Here is a 16878-nt window from a genome sequence, read left to right as displayed (position 1 = left end):
GGATACGAATTCATACAATATGATGTATATATCTATTTGTTTATCTTTTAAATAAATACGTACCAAGAGGATTGATTAGGTTCCATATTCCAAACAGGATGTGAAGAATTATGATGCCATCATTTCTATATTTTTTTTTACTTTTTAGAAAGACATTCGTGTCATTTGCAATAGCAACAAAGAGGTTAATGTAGCTAATATATTTCTATAAATTCAACGAAACAGACATTTTAGCCAACATCAAGGTCAAATCGGACAAAACTTGTGTGCGTACGTACAATCCTTACTAACCTGTGTATAATCCATGATTTGACCTTTATTTTTTATTATTTTACTATAAAAACTTGCATGGCATGATATTGTGTCGCCTGAAAATTTATTCAGTTGTCAATGGACAACGTTGCTAAAAAGAATTAAAATATGAACTACCTTTCTTGCTCTGCAACATGGGAGAAATTTTGATTTTGCAAACAAACATCTAACTAATTAACAACTTATTAAGACTGGCAATTCTGATATTAACAAGCTTTTTAAGGGGCATAGATATGAAGATTTTGTGCTTTTTATTGACGTAATTATAAGCAGTATATCTTATTGACTTATTTTTGCAATATAATCTTGTTTAAGTCCCAACTTTTTATGACAAATGTATTTGATTTTGTGTTTGAAAAAACGTATACTTTTTATTTATTTATAATAATTGTAGGCTCTCTCTAATTTTTTTAAGACTAATCATTTAGTGTGGTATTCAAATGATTATATTAAAATAAGCAATTAGTGTGTATAAGATAAGTATTTTTGAGATACGTTAGGTAAATAAGCAAATTTGTTGTCTGAGATCTTACTTACCCCCATTGATACATATATTAAAATATTATATTAAGATCCTTTTTACTTGTAAATGAGTAAATTATTTAATTACAGATATTAGAATGCTTCAGAGATTGAAAAGGATTCCTAAATATTCATTGGGATCAAATTCTAATTAAAGGAGTTGAACTCTGAAGCATTCAAATTGAATCATAAGCATTTGGAGAATACGCTTCCAATTAAGTTCCAAATGTCAATAGTACAATGCTCAATATCATTAATTAAAATGTTGATATAACACTTAATAATGATATCATATATGTACAAACTACATGTTAATCAATAGAGATTTTCATTAATTAAATGCAACCCAGGGCCTCGGTTGAAGCAAACGGTAGTGCAGAATAATCTTTAATTTTTTTGAGATTTTTTTTTATTGGAAAACATGATATTGATCAAATAAAAGCGGTAGCATAATAATTTGTATGAGTGATCTCAATCATGGTCGATTTGAGTTCTTCGTTAAATTTAATACCAAATAGAGGCACTTAATATATGGCCTATAGAGTACAGAGTGGGTTTGATAGACTTTGAATTTATTTTTAGATTTATAATGAGTACTAGAGTCGTCTGAAGTACTTTGAAATTTATGCGTAGAACAGGATCACACGTATCTTAAAGTATATCAGACAACTCTGATGCCAATCATATCAAAGGTAGGTCCAAAGTCCATCGGACCTATACTTTTCTCAAGACCTATATACTATATACATGTTGAAAATTAATAATTAAAATAAATGACATTCTGCCATTTTTTGCTTTATTTTTTACTAACAATATGGAGATTGAACTTTTCAAATGCCAATATATATATAAAAAAAAATTTGAATTACAAACTTGTAACTTTTCACCGCAAAAATTATTGTCTTTTATCACTGAATCATGATTCTTCGTGTTTATGATGACTCTGAATGAGTACTACTTATTTTTAGTATAAATTAATATATTTTTATACTTTAATTCTACTTTCGTTCGGATCACAAGCGTATAATCCTATCAAATAATATAATTGAGTGTCGATCCACAGGGATAGTGTATTAAATATTTAACAATTTCTACTAATCTAGGTTCTTCGGGTTTTTTAAAAGTTTGAGGTGATGGCGCTAATTGTAATTAAGATACACGTATAAACAGTAAATAGAGAGCATCTAGAGTTCATGTCATCTCCTTCTAAATTATGCAAAATATAATTTCGACGTTTCTCTACTCCGCATACGACACTGTCACTGCTGCGTGCGATATAGATTGTCCCACAGAGTGACCCCGCATACGACACTGTCACTACCTGCAGGCGCTCAGGGTATTTGCTTATGCGATTTGAAAGGTTTTCCGATCTTACGATCGATTTTTGGGCTAACAATTCAGAATATTACAAGTATGCAATTGTCTTTCTCACACCAACACAATTGATTATATCTTATTCTACCCAAATTAATATCCCAAAGATCCTACTTATTTCTAAGTTATTTCTAACATAAATTAAAGATACAATTTACGATATCCTGCTAAGGGAGCCCACTGGGTTATAACCCTACTCTTTGAACCGCTGCTAAAGTGTTCGAAGTTCTTACATGCATAATTCTACTCATACTATGACACAAAGACTTTACAACTATTGGTATGTGGAGAACATTAACATATAATAGACAGAACTATGTATGCAAGGATACAGTAAATGACAATTCAAAGTATAAAAAAAAATCTCAAATCAATATAAACGAAATATAAATTATACTAAAACATAATAAAGAATTCGATACAACCTTAACCCTAGAGATGAGAAGATTAGCTTCTCATAGTCATGACAAAATAAAATGAATAAAATAAGAAAGACATAAGCCATAACACTTGAAGATTGAAGAACTCTTGCATTCTTAGATAACGCATTCTTTTTCCGCTAGGCTCCAATGTCTATCCTTCTCTCTCTAAGCAACTCTCTAATCTAGCATAATCTATGGACTTAACACAATTAAACACGCATATTAAATCATATTACAAGAGATGTATTTATAGTATTCCTAAAGAGGTGGATGAGTAGTGGAGATCATGGGGGGCATGGGGCCACCCATGATGTGTAGATGCAATCAAAAATAGCCCGACAAACTTGGAGGTGAAGTATGTGCATCCTTCTAGAAGAATTTTACTTAGAATTCGCGTCAATGGCTAAGATTTAATCCAATCAAGACAGTCCACAGATTGGATCCATGGGTTTGTGCGGCTACTGGGTGAATTTGCATACAGCCTCAGGTTAGGCCGTACAGCTCTTGACTTAGCGGATTTTTTGCTTCTTTTTTTTTTTTTTTTTTTTCTATTTTGCATGTTGTGCATTTCATATGAGGTGTTGCATGCTCAATGTAATGCTCTATTTTGACGCAATCTTCAAAATCGCCTAAATATGATATTTTGTCTTCCGTTTTTGGCCTACATATGTAACTTTTTACAAAACCTACCTAAATAACCTAAAAACACATTTGTGGTAAATAATTCGGAATAATAACTATATTGCTTTCGTTTTTTTGCTATTTTTCGTACTAAAAAGTAGTGATTTTCTCTATATAATTTGACGTCATCAATTTTCATTTGTTTATCTTATAATTTATTCACCTGAATCAATTTTTAAATCACGGATATATATAGCACGGATCTAGTGATTATTCATATACCTAAACAACAAATTTAGACATTTCATTCTTACAAATGCCTCTCAATACATGCTTGTTCATTCATTAGATTTTAATTTATAAAATCAAAATTTCTTACATGTTGTGCTAAAATTAAGATAGATCAAAATTTTATTTCTTCAATAGAAACTAAGGCATATTGACAACTGTAATTATTTTTTATGGAAATAAATCTTATGTGATTCTTTGAATTTCAAATCTATCTATTAATTTCTCTTCATACACGGATCTAAAAAAAATAGTTTTTATGTACAAATCTCAAAACAGATGAATGAATGGATTTAAAATTCCAGACCTGTGATTCTTTGAATTCACAGCAGATTTATTTTCATTTTTAATAGTATATAATGCCATCATTACATCCTGCCATCAGCGTACCAAGACTAGCTTCTTTTTCACAGTTGTTGTTTTAATGCCAAAGTACTGTACTCTCCATCCTCCAAGGATATATTTTTTTTTACCTGTCAGATAGCGATTTTTTCTATTTCCTGTCATGTCAATCATTTCATGGATGTCTCTTTTTTTTTTTGTTCTTATCACGTCCGTAGGCTAGCTTTGAAAACAGTATGGATAATATTTGATCCGTATTTGATTCGTATTTGAAATTTTAGTTGTAAATATTTGAATATCTATGTGAATAAGAATACCATATAGTGTTATATTTCAATTATTTGTATTTGAATAGTAGATATATTTTAATATATATTATGAAAAAATTATGTTATTCACTATTATACTATGGATAATAGAAAAGGCCGAAGGATTTTAAAAAAAAAAATAAGCACCGTATAGTAGGAACATTTATGTTTCTCTTGGTAAAAAAAAGATATTTTTTTTACCTCGTCACCTTGTGTAGAACTCATAATCGGTATTAAAAATGGAAATCTCCAGTTACTAATGAAAGAAACTAATCAGTGAGCCCATTACATATTTGTCTAGAACTCATAAGAGTTTGAATTCTCTGTTTCATTGCTCTCAAATAGGCCAGCTGTGTGCAGTGCACTAGAAAGAGCAATCATTGAAACCCATTACATACTTTTCTATACAGATATGTAATAGACAATGAAAGATTATTTTCTTACAGTAAACAACAAAAGAGCCAGGCGCAAGACCAGTAATTTCCAGAAATAGTAGACCAGGTCTATCTGAAAAAATAATAAAAAAGGAAACCTCCCTGCTTACGGAAGGGAAACCTGCTCATTGAATGAACTCTCACACTATTTTCGCGCCCTTTTCGATTCCTGTATCTTTTGAATACTTACCCTGTAAAATTACTTATTACAACTGACACTCTAGAGTAGAGTAAAATTATTAATGTAATGTGAGAATGATATTAAAGTTATATTAAATTTGTGTTTGACTAAATTTGTATAATAGATATAAATTTTTCTGAGTTATTTAAGATCCGATTTTTTTAATGATAGAAAATTATAAAAATATAATAATTAAAAATAAGATCAATAGGACTAATTTTTCAAAAATAGGTAGATAGCCGTGGGCTATGGCGTCCCTTACGAACGTCATACAAATATTCGTCCATGGAGAAAAGGAAAAATAAATAAATTGTTTGTTTGTTATCAAATTTTATATTTATGATATATTGATTACAAACTTAGTGAAGTAAGAAATGATTTTTTAGTAATGAAATGTTGATTTTTTGCAAATGAATATTTAGCTTTTAGTTGGTTAAATAAATTAGTAATAATTTTTAATTATAATTTATTCTTAATCTTGCATGATATGTCAAAACACGACTTACTAAACCGTGTTGTGTTCATCTATGGTATTATGCAGCATGGCATGTCTAAATTTTTTAATGTATTGGCATAGCATGACACGCGTTTCGAACACTTTGAAACATGTTTGATGTGTTTCGGACGTGTCGTGCCATGTTTACAATATGTATAAACATGACACACGTGACGTGTACCGTGTTTCGAACGTATTGTGCCGTGTTCCGGATATCATTACTAAAAACTAAATATTTAATTTAATTATTATCATTGTTAATAATTTAATTTAATCAACTAAAAACTAAATAATTATTTACTAAAAATCATGATATCATTATAAAAAAAAAATCACTTGATTCACTAAGTACTACAAAATTTACTAACAAATAATTAATTTCCTTTTCTTCATGGATGGATATTTGTATGGCGTCCCTAAGGGACGCCATAGCCTACGACTGTTTTTCTATTTATAAAAAAAATATTCCCACTGATCTCATTTTTAATTATTTGATTTTATGATTTCTTATCAATAAAAAAATCGGATTTAAGATTGTACAAGTCGTTGTACATTTAGTTAAATTAATTCATTTTTGTATGTTTAGATTCATAAAATATAATGGTTAATAGAGAATGTACAAAAAAAAGTTTTACAGAAATATTTAACATATACTTACGAATTATTTTAAACGTTAAATTCTCTATAATAATTATCAAGCATGTTTAAAAAGACAAGATTTATTGGTCCAAAACCTCAATCCAAAACACACAGTACAATTTATCAGAAATGATTCATAAACAAAATTTAATTTTGCAGATACTGAGGTACCTCATTGAAAATTTACATCACCTCGGGAACCATAAACTGTCCTTGTCCTCTAAGGTTACAGAATATTGGTGTTTAGATCAGACCGTCTGATCAGAATCCGGGCCTATCCGGACCGAGGTAGAATGCACTTGGATCTTTAATATTCGTGCTAAAGTGTCTATATCTAACCTCAAAATTTCTTTTACCTCAGTATCTTCTGAAAGATGTTTCCTTTTTTAATGCCTCTCATGTCTTCACAGTTCCCCATCGTCTCGTCTTCTCTCTCTATTAATTAACAGTACATAACGAGAGAGATGGTTCCGATGGAAGACGCTATGGCTGCTCTCATGGAGGAGCTCGTTCAACCTCTCCTCCCCGTAAAAATGGATCATAAACATAAACCTTCGATTTCTCAGCAAGAAGCTGTAGCCAAACAGGTACGTACGATGGAGTCGAGCTTGTTGTTTCATAAACCGAACTTTCTTGCTTGCTTGTTTGTTTCATAAAGCGAACCTTTTTGTCTTTTCCTCAAAATTCAAACAAATAAGTTATGATTCCTTTTTTTTTTCTTTTGCTCGTCTATCATAGAAAACTTGTGTAGTTGTATTATCAAGTGAAGAGTTGGTACCAGATTTTGGAAACAAAATCTTATATAGACGGAATAATATCAAAAGAAAGTTGCAAAGAGTGCAGGGCTGTGAGGTTTTACAAGGAAAAGCCATGTTTATAAGAAATTTCTCTTTGATATTCTTCAGAGGAATTGAAGCTTTAAACTGAAGAAAAATCATGTTTTGCTTGGTGTAAAGATATTCACCTCAAAACAGGAAAAGATAAAATAAGGGGAAAAAAAAAACTTATGAATCTTTCTGATGAAAGTTTTATTTTTGGCCATTTCTGAAAAAAGTTAGGTGCTGCTTGGTATGAGCAAAAATGGTTAGCATTGATCGTCAAAATTAGAAATCTCACTGTAAACTATGCAAAGATACCACATTGGCTTTAATTCAGCTGTCTTTTTTTTTTTTTTTTCCAATTTTACACCAACTGTCAACGAAAAAGTGTTTTAGCTAATGCCTGGTCACAATAGTCCACAAAACCATACCTGGAATTCTGATCACATGTGGCCACAACTGTGTGACTTCCATTTGGCCACAGAGATCAGGAAACTTGATTGGGAGGTGATCAGAATTCCAGATGTAGTATTGTAAATATATATCATGTTTGTTTGAAAAAGAGGGAAAGACAAGCGAAGAGTATTGTTTTTGAGGAGTTATGTATATATAACATTCTAGCAATTGCAATTCATATTTTTTTTTCTTGAATTGCAGATGCATGTGGTTGTACTTCTCTACAATTACTACCACCGGAAACAGTGCCCGCAATTAGAGTTCCTCTCTTTAGAAACCTTATGCAAGGTGGCTGTTATTAGAAATGAACCCCTCCTGGCTTACCTGGACAAAACCGTCTTGCCTATACAAAATCTCTCTCTGGTGGAGAAATCCATCATGCGTGCATGCAACATATCAAAGGCATTGTGGGACCTTAATACAAGAACGATGGAAACGTGGCCAGTTGAGAAAGTAGCGGTGTTTTTGTTTGATGAGAAGAGAGAGAAATGCTTTCTCGAGAGGGACACCTTTGTCATGGGGGTGTTTTCACTTGTGGAGATAGAGTTAGAGGGACACAAGGCTGAGGATTTACTTGAAAACTTCACACTTTTGAATATAAAGAGTCGGACTGGTATGCAAAATTTTGTGTTATTCTAAGATCTATGTACTGGCTGGTTGATATATAGAAAGTTTTAGAAGCATTTTGTTTTGGTTGTTTAAAATAGGTCTCAACTTGGCGAATTTACGTACTTGGTACAGTCGTGAGACGTACTCCCTCAGCAAAGAAAAGTCAAGGGCAGTGGTCTTTTTGATGGAATGCTTAAAGCCACCAGCTGGCAATGAGTTTGTAGAGATCCCCGTAAAAGATGTACTCAACAAGTAGTGATCAAAATCTGCTCCTTTTATTAATTTTTTAATTTCTACTTGCTTGTATTTGGTTTATAGTAAATTGTGTACTTGTTCCTCTTTTTTTTTTTCAACACAATTTAAATAACATGTCTGGTGCAGTTTGAAGGGTCCAGTTATTACAAGCGGCTCAATACATGAACAAATGACAATTGCTCGATTCTTTCTCTTGTTGCCTTACGTTGACATCATTTCTGACTGGCTGAGGTATGTGTTCTTACTAGTATTGACCTAGATTTTGACTAAAATTAGAGTACATTTAATTGTACTTCAAGGTGTGCTAGGAGAATTATATTTTATCTGATGCTCGATTAAGACTAATTTGGGTTAAATGTGAAGTAGATGATACTTGGTACCTTCTTGTTTCTGTGTAATTGGGACTTGTAATAAATGAATTATCTATGTATGATAACTTGGTACCAATTATATTGGTTTTATTTTCGAATATCTAACAGCTGAGGATAAATAAATTTTTTGTTTATCTTTTTTTTATCTCAGTAAACTGACATCCGACACAGAAAAGGAGCTTGAAAATAGAGAGGGAAAACCAACAAAGTCAAACAAAGTTCAAGAAAAAAAGGAACTATCTAATGGATATCGGAGGGAGATGTGCAAAAATGGAAATGACAATCCTGACAACAAAAGAGAGCACAACCCCTCCATTACTGTGCCCTGTGGTATCTTTGTGGGACCCTCGAACAATTGCTCTCTAAAGAATGTCACATCTATTCGTGAGCTTTCTAGAAATGGTACTCTGAAACCAGTAAATTTAGAAGCAGGAGTTGGTAATAGCAGTAGAGAGAATGGTATTGCTAAAGAAATTACGAAAGATGTTAAACAAGAGAATGCTAACACAAACAAGGTATGTTTAAGTTAGGATTAAATTGATTCTGGTATGCCGATACTGGTACAGCTGTTAAACATGACTGGTATCTGATTTACCAGTTAAGGTAAGGGTCCAGATCCCCCTAAAGTAACTCAAATTTTTACCAGTTAAGGTAAGGAAATAAATAAGATAAAAATTAGTTAACATATAAGAATAGTGAGAACGATTATATGACATTTTCGTACCAGTAGTGCTGTTGGTAACCACCTTATATTAATTGTTTTTCTATGTTCTCTTGGAAACATTTAGCTTCCCACCAAAAATATTGGCCATAAAGTCAACAGTACCATTCCATATAAGTCTTGTGCTAACACTGTTGATAATAACGGAACAGGATGAATCCATATTTTTTCAAAAATTAGTGCTGGCATTTCTGTTACTTATTATGATATTCTTTTATTACATTATTTCATTTCAGTTTATCTTATATAATCAAAGAAATTTTAACTGGTATCACATTGAGAGACAGAGATAAGTGCACATACGCACCTTTATTAATTACACAATCAAACGATTTGTCAGAAAAAAAGCTCATATCTCTAACATCCATTTGCATATCTGTATAGCTCACACCAAAACCAAAGTCAATTTACTGTCTAGAGATGACAATTAATAAAATGAAATGTATAAATGATCCAACTGCAATGTAACAGAGGTTCCTCACCATCTCAGTTGAATTGCTTTAACTTGCATATGTAAGTGCAAGCATGAAGTAAGCTGAAGTTCAACATGATTTAACTTCAATTAAACTCTCAATGTGTCAAAGTACCTCAATCAAACCTTCCACTCAGGAACAAATTTTCCGTTCAGCATAGTAAATTAGTAATGCCTCAAAAAGCATGACTTGCATATTTGACAACTGGTATGGCACCCCACTGACAATTTATGGTACACCTTGCTAATAAAATTAGGCGTTAAATTTAGTCAACTGCTATGGTACCCCACTGACAAGGTAAAAAGTATAAAATAAATTATGATGGTTGTCTCAGTGAAAAAGTAAGAGCATTACATTTAAGCTGTCGAACAACAACATATTTGCTATTCTTCAAAATCATTTCCGTCTGATCCGATTTTTTATTATTATTTTATTTCTTACTAATAAAATTTTTGTCTGTATGGTACCATAACTGTTAAACTGTAGCTGACCTGATGCAAAGGTAGTACATAAAAGGGCTTTATATTTTTTCTTGTGAGTACCTTTTTTGACATGATATTATTCTGTTGGCCATTTGTTTTAGATCATGCCTTCACGTAAAATTATACCCTAATGCTTGCTTTGGACCTGATCATGCAAATAACATACTAAAACTGTCACATAAGTTGGGATGACATGCTTTAGTTTATATTTATGATGTTTTATGAGCACGTATCCCTTTTGTAATGCCTTTTTGTTGCTTTTTCTTCCTTTTTAGGAACTAATGACAGTAAACTCAAATCCATGCACTCCAACAAAAAGGGCAATCAATGAAACCTATGTTAAGCAAGGTATATATAATATTCTTCTACCATTGTTTGCAAGAAATAAGACAATAATCGAATGTTATAAAACAATTGTCTTATTGCAGAGATAGTTCCATTTGTGATGAAAGATATTCCATCGTGCGTATCTCATCTGATGAAAATAAGGGATGATTTGGTTAGTCGATTTATTTTACCCATTTTTATATATTCTTCATTATAATTTGTGTTATTTTTCATTTGGTTCCAATATTGAAGTATAATTTTGGCTTTATATTGCAGTGTGAAAATCATCGGAAGCTTGGAGATAAGATTGCTCAGTGTGAGATGGACATAGAGACCGTTAGATGTGGTACTTCTATAATTATAACTTTTCCCCTTTGTATTTATACACAATTTTCTCACTCTTATGTTAAAATTGACAAGCATATTACAGTCATTAAGAATTACCATGTCAGATATAATTTACCATATCAGTCAAGTCTGGTGCATGACGAAGGCCTCCTTTTGTTTTCTTCTTTTACTTTTCTTTCTTTTCCAAATTGAGATTTTTGAGATTGTCATTCTAGAAAACTTTGCAGACCTCATTTCTACGTAATGGCTCAGTTTTGTTATTTATTTACTTTTTTTCTTAATATTTGTAGAAGAACAGATGACACCAGATGTGGAGAAAATAGTAGAAAGGTGGGAAAAATCAATTCTGAGTGGAGGCCAGCTTAATGCCTCTGATGAATGTCTAAATCCAAACAAAAAGAAGAAATTCAAGTGCAGGAGTTCATGCCAGGTATTTCATTTGGTGAAGCTACTGGTATTTTTGAAAATTGTAATTATCATATATGTACTTGTAAATCATATGAAATATGCTAAAACTAATACATGTAGCTTTATCTTTTCCATTTGTGTCCAAGAGATGCCAAAACACCTCTTTTTACTTCAGCTCATTCTGTATAAATAAGGGAGAAACAAAGGAACGATTCCTTTAAAAGAAATTACTTTGAGTGGTTGACATTTATCCATTCAAACTTTTAAAGGAAACTTCTCATGACATAGCAAGCTCAAATACTCTCTTGCTGTTGCTTTCATCTTAGTTTACTATTTTACATAATTCCATGATTTTTCTTGTGTATTCCTATGACAAAGAGGTTGACTTTTCATTTATATCAAATTATGACAGCTACTGGACGACTTCTGTAAGGATAATGAACTGGCATTACCAAGATACCAAGTGCATCTAATATCCAATGGTATGATCAAAACAGACCCAATTTATTACTTGAAAAAATAGTTCTCATTTTTTGACCTACATATCCATTCTTGTATGGATTTTTTGTGCGTAAGCATCTTTTGTATCGGTCTTAAATGGGCCCGATACCAAGGGCCTATACAGCAATTTCGAGTTACTTTAAACTTCGAAATTTTTTTACTGTAGGATTATACATGGCAAGTGCAACACTTAAAAGCAAGATTATTAATTGCATGGCCGAGAGCGACTTGAGGAAGAATCCTCATGAGGCGAGGGAACATGCAGCTTTGTTTTTGATGAAGAAATTGCATGAAATGGAGGAAGATTAGGGTTTGTTCCTTGATGCCAATGTTTAGGATTTCTCAGTTTGATGTATTTTACTGGTACCACGTCATGTCTCCAGATCATCTATTGCCACAACAATTGTCCAATTTAGTAATTATTTATTTTTATTTTTGTGGAATCCTTCACAGAGGCTGCGAAGTCGTGTGAGGTGTCAAACTCTTGACAATATAGCTTAGGTTGAAATTATCACTTTATGACATAAGCCGGACTATATATATTGACAATATCAAAGGATAAAAAATAATCAATAATGAAAATTAATAAAAATAAATTATTGGTTTTTCCTACTCTTTAATCTTGCACAAAATAATTAAAAAGTATACTTTTATATGGCTGTATTAATTTAATATAGGATAAGACTATGGTTTCTATAAAAAAAACAAGCTTAATGAGTTCATGTGAATGGAATATTCTATATGTGCGTGCAAGTCTTTTTGCAAATAATTTAGTTTCACAACATTGTATTATTTTGTAGTAAGTCAGATTTAGTCTGTTTTGGGATGTTTATTCAAGAAAAATGAGGTGAAAACATCGATTTTTTTAATTTTTTTTTGAGGTGAACGGATTTGTTGTCCATTAACGATTGTATTAAAGAAATGAAAAGTTTTTATACCATCTCCTCCTTAGAGAATTTGTTTTACAATGATGTTACTATATACCACACAAAATAGCTAACATGACACATTCAAATAAGTTAAAGATTACCTAAATAACATATTAAACAAACTCCTGAAAAATATTTAATGACTCATGCATTATTGTAATTCCTTCATAGATAGCAGAGTTTTAACAACCGATAAGTACTTTTAAGTAACAGGAAAAAACAAATGTATTTAAATGCAATTTTAAGTCTAAATGGATCGGATTGGATGCGAATTTAATGATTGTTGACTTGGAGCTGATAGATTGGATTGATGCAGTTTCAAATATTGTTCATCTTTGAGCTGATGGATTGGGTGCGGATTGAATTATTCTTAACCATCATATCAGATCTATCTCGTTATAAAATAATAATAAATTAAGGATCTAATTTAAATATCGAGCCACTTTATCCTGTCCTAGAGAAGTCTGATTCGTAAAGCCTCTGTTCGACTATTCCTAGTCGGAATGTCAGATGCATGCACTTCGATTTTTTTGTAGAACTCGAAACAGTGCCAATTGAAATTTTTTGTATATAGCCTTTTGATATATTTTGGGTATTCTTTGTGGTTAATATTTGATCAAATTTTGTCAATTGTTTTGATTTTCTCGAATATCTTAATAAAATACTTTTTTTTGGCTAATTATGTTGTCTTATAAACAATTGTGTTAATTTTAATAAATTTGTACGCAACAAGACTTTGATTTGTTGGTAGAATTTTTTGGTTTAAATGCAAATTTTAATCTCTCTAAAGATGCTATATATATTGCTGTATATATACACACGCAGAGATTTATTCAATCACATCATTCTAATTTTTCACCTAATTATGTTTTCAACTTTTTGTGAATGTAGTGGTGCATTACTTGTGATTCAAAGGAGTAAATGACACCTAGTTGAGGAGTTGGGTAAAACAGTCGACCAAAAGAAGGTTTGTTTATCTGAATTTGCTTCTGAAAAAGATTATCTGAGATTGAAGGGATTGCCAGGTGGGCAATTCTGTTTTTGATGTAGCATAAGATTTAGTTCTTCGTATCTTGCTTCATCTCTTTCAGTGTTCTTTCATTGGTTCTAGGCTTCTGGCTACCAATTAATGATCTCTGTTTGCCAAAACACGCGAGCACAATGTGTATATTGAGACTGTCAAGGATTTGCTCTTAACGGTCAATGGTGCTTAGTTCGTGAGGATCAATAGATATTTGGAAACTTGTACTGATGGCATTGTAATAAGGTTGCATTAATAGGACAACCTACAACATAGCACTGAACAAACCCAAATTAATGAGACCTCATGCTCTCATGCTATCTTGTATGTAACAAGCTAACAATTACATGCAGTTAACTCACTGACACATATGAAGTAAATAATTGTACAAATTATTATGCAATAATAATTTTGGGTTTGCTTGCTTTGAACTTGCTAGCATTTTTGGCTCAATTGAATGTCACTAATAATAATTAAGGCATGTCAACTATGCAATGAACACCGTCATCATTATATCTAGTTTGTCTGACAATTACAACTAATAATTAGTTATCACGCATAACACAAAAACATATGTATTACTGTCACATTTATATAACACAAGGGCTACCATTGCAGATGCATATAACACATGAGCTAGCATTGCAAATTACATCCGATCGATTTGCTACTTCCACAAGTAATCAACAAGCAATGTTCTAAGTGCAAAATAACAGGGGATTACTTAGCAAACAAACTGTAATTGTTATATATGTCTTACCTATTCATGATTAAAATGCACTACCATGGTCAGAATTCCTCGTTCGTCTTTCTTCCTTAGTTCAAAAAGGCAAAGATCCCCTTGCTTCAATCCATTAATGCATGTAAATTCACGCCAACCTTTACCTATGCATCTGATACTTTCATTCTTGCAGTAGTTTGCAGTACATATATTGCTTCCCTTATCCAAATCTGCAGGTAACAGAGTAATCTTCTTCTTTTTTCTTCGAAGAACTTTGCACGCAAAGCCATCAGGTAAATTCTGGTACATATATAGCAACATTATACAAAAAGATAGTAAGATTGATTGCATATGTACTTGACATTCATATCTCCCACAAACGTTTTCTCCATTAAATACATAACTGCAGAAAATGAAAAAAAAAATGCTTACGTACCAGTACACAAGTCTTGCATGTATGAATATTTGAGGGAGTCAAGATTTTGACAAACAAGTCACTACCCTTTTGAGTTTTTTGGGCCATCCAATTAGCAATCTCTTTTTGAGCTTCTGTCAAACGGGTCTTGCGGGGTACGACATATAGCCTGGCAGCTTTCTCATCTCTATTCTCCTTTCTTTTTCTTTTTCTGACAGTTCTGTGATTTCCTGCATCACTCTCAATCTCGGTTGGTTCTTCTACGAAATCTGTTACAAGAAAATGGCACAAGTTCATTTCTTGTTATCTTTCAAAATATGGAGATTAAAAAAAAAAAAATTAGGATTCAAATTGCAGAATCTTGCAGCATTTCAGCTTGTATAATTTTCTAATCAAGAACAAGTGAATTTAATGGATGTAGATGTTAGAGCAATCAGGATAATTTCGAATATTATTTAATTCGAAATTAAATAATATGGTCAATGTTTAGAGCAATCCGGAAATTTAGGGCTCAATGTTTCTTTCTTTAATTTTATTTTTTATTGGAAGCCCGGGGACATAAATGCTTTCTTTCCATATCACAAATAATAGAAGTTTTCAGTTACAGTACTACTATCATATTATATATTGATCTACCTTCTTTTTCAAAAATATTTACAAATATATACCTACCTGTTTGTTTCCTCTTACAACAAATCCTCTCTCTATTAACAAGCAATCGAGCGGCACAAGATGAAATATCGCGAGAAGATTCAGTATCACTGTTGGTGGATGAAGATAAAGATATGTTCTCTTTCTTAACCTTGCGGTGAGATGCATCAATTACTCGTATCGAACTGTTGTTCGACTCTGACTCCATATCCGTCTTCACTTTTTTTGCAGAGACGGGAGCAGCTTTTTCACATCCACTTGAATCAAAGATTTCTACTTCAAATGAGTAGTTACCGTTGTATGTAAATACTAAAACATCATTTTTATCTATTTTATTACCAGTTACAAAGTCTTTCCAACCAGATCGCATAGCGAATGTGTTGTTTGACCTGATCATTTTCACTTTCCAAGTAATTCCTGTTGGAGCTTCAAGTTTAATGTTTTCGGATCCTTTGAACATTTTTGCAAACTTCTTTGGAATATTCTGCAACATTACATGAAAGAAGATAAAAACAGTATTTGTCATTGGCAGCTAAGTGAGAAGAACTAAAAGTTTGAGGGAAAAGTAAAAAACTATCAAGGAGACAGTATAATTTAAAAAGATATATATATGGAATAACTTGCCGTTGTATTTGTAATATGCTTGAGTGTAATACACAGATATTAGTTTATAGGGACATGGAAGCAGATGTGCATGTATAGCTAAGATTCGATGAGATCGATTGAAATGAAATGGGCACAAATGACTTTTAGTAAAAAATAAAAAATAAAAAAGAGAACTTGCCATTGTATGCATAAATGAAGCATCCATCTCCACATAAAATTTGTTCATTCTTGGACATAATTCGCTACCTCTTTTCATGTTCTCTCTTTTGTTCTTCCCCAATTCGCCACCCCTTTTTCTCTCGCTCACTATATCTCTCTCTTTGGTTTCTTTTCTTCCCCCTTGCTTGTTTTTGACAACTGAGTCAAGAAAAGATGAAAGTACTGATTCTTATCAACTACAAATCACCGAATCCAAATATATATTGAATCAAGAGAACGTTTCATTAATTACTCTTTGTCAGATTTGGTATCATTCTAGCTGGAACATTTATTCTCTATACAGTCAAGGAAAGTGTATGACAGTTCTCAAGCATCACTGCTTTACGTTTACTTCTACTTTCAGTAAAAGGAAATAGAAAAAATAAAAAGAAAGAAACCCTTTCCTCTGTGGCTCTGTTCCATATTCTCTGACCATCCTTTCGCTTTCATGAAAAAGGACAATGAATAATTATTTGTATTATGTTTCAAACTTTGATGTTTTCTCAGTTTCATCACTTTTTAAAAAAGAAAAATAATAATTATTAAATAAAAGGAAAATATGATGTAAAATAATTTATTTTCGTTGTCCCTTCGTGTTAATGTTATTTAAAAATGTTTGTGAACTCATA

At 31.9% G+C, this 16878-nt stretch overlaps 2 protein-coding genes across 3 annotated transcripts; one reads left to right on the top strand and one right to left on the bottom strand.

The window, feature by feature from the left end:
- Nucleotides 1-6373: 6373 nt before the first annotated feature.
- LOC144564031 (uncharacterized) lies at nucleotides 6374-12245 on the top strand. Its single transcript, XM_078313524.1, has 11 exons — nucleotides 6374-6526; nucleotides 7415-7826; nucleotides 7921-8074; nucleotides 8204-8308; nucleotides 8600-8963; nucleotides 10400-10472; nucleotides 10553-10623; nucleotides 10728-10797; nucleotides 11090-11229; nucleotides 11620-11689; nucleotides 11875-12245. Exons 1-11 carry the CDS (start codon nucleotides 6404-6406, stop codon nucleotides 12015-12017), a joined length of 1725 nt encoding a protein of 574 aa, XP_078169650.1. The 5' UTR covers nucleotides 6374-6403; the 3' UTR covers nucleotides 12018-12245.
- A 1960-nt stretch (nucleotides 12246-14205) lies between these two features.
- LOC144564642 (B3 domain-containing protein Os03g0622100-like) lies at nucleotides 14206-16482 on the bottom strand. Of its 2 annotated transcripts, XM_078314246.1 has the most exons (5): nucleotides 16230-16482; nucleotides 15806-15929; nucleotides 15467-15718; nucleotides 14816-15063; nucleotides 14206-14679 (listed from the first exon to the last, which is right to left on the bottom strand). In XM_078314246.1, the coding sequence occupies exons 1-5, from the start codon at nucleotides 16305-16307 to the stop codon at nucleotides 14419-14421; spliced, it is 963 nt and encodes a 320-aa protein (XP_078170372.1). In that variant the 5' UTR covers nucleotides 16308-16482; the 3' UTR covers nucleotides 14206-14418. The 2 variants fall into 2 exon arrangements, with proteins under 2 accessions (XP_078170372.1, XP_078170371.1); XM_078314245.1 differs by having other exon boundaries at nucleotides 15467-15929.
- Between the last annotated feature and the right edge of the window lie 396 nt (nucleotides 16483-16878).

Source organism: Carex rostrata, chromosome 13, assembly GCF_964058835.1.
Source record: "Carex rostrata chromosome 13, lpCarRost1.2, whole genome shotgun sequence".
Lineage (NCBI taxonomy): Eukaryota > Viridiplantae > Streptophyta > Magnoliopsida > Poales > Cyperaceae > Carex > Carex rostrata.
Note: the sequence above shows the minus strand (reverse complement) of the source record. Positions and strands in the feature narration are given on the sequence as shown.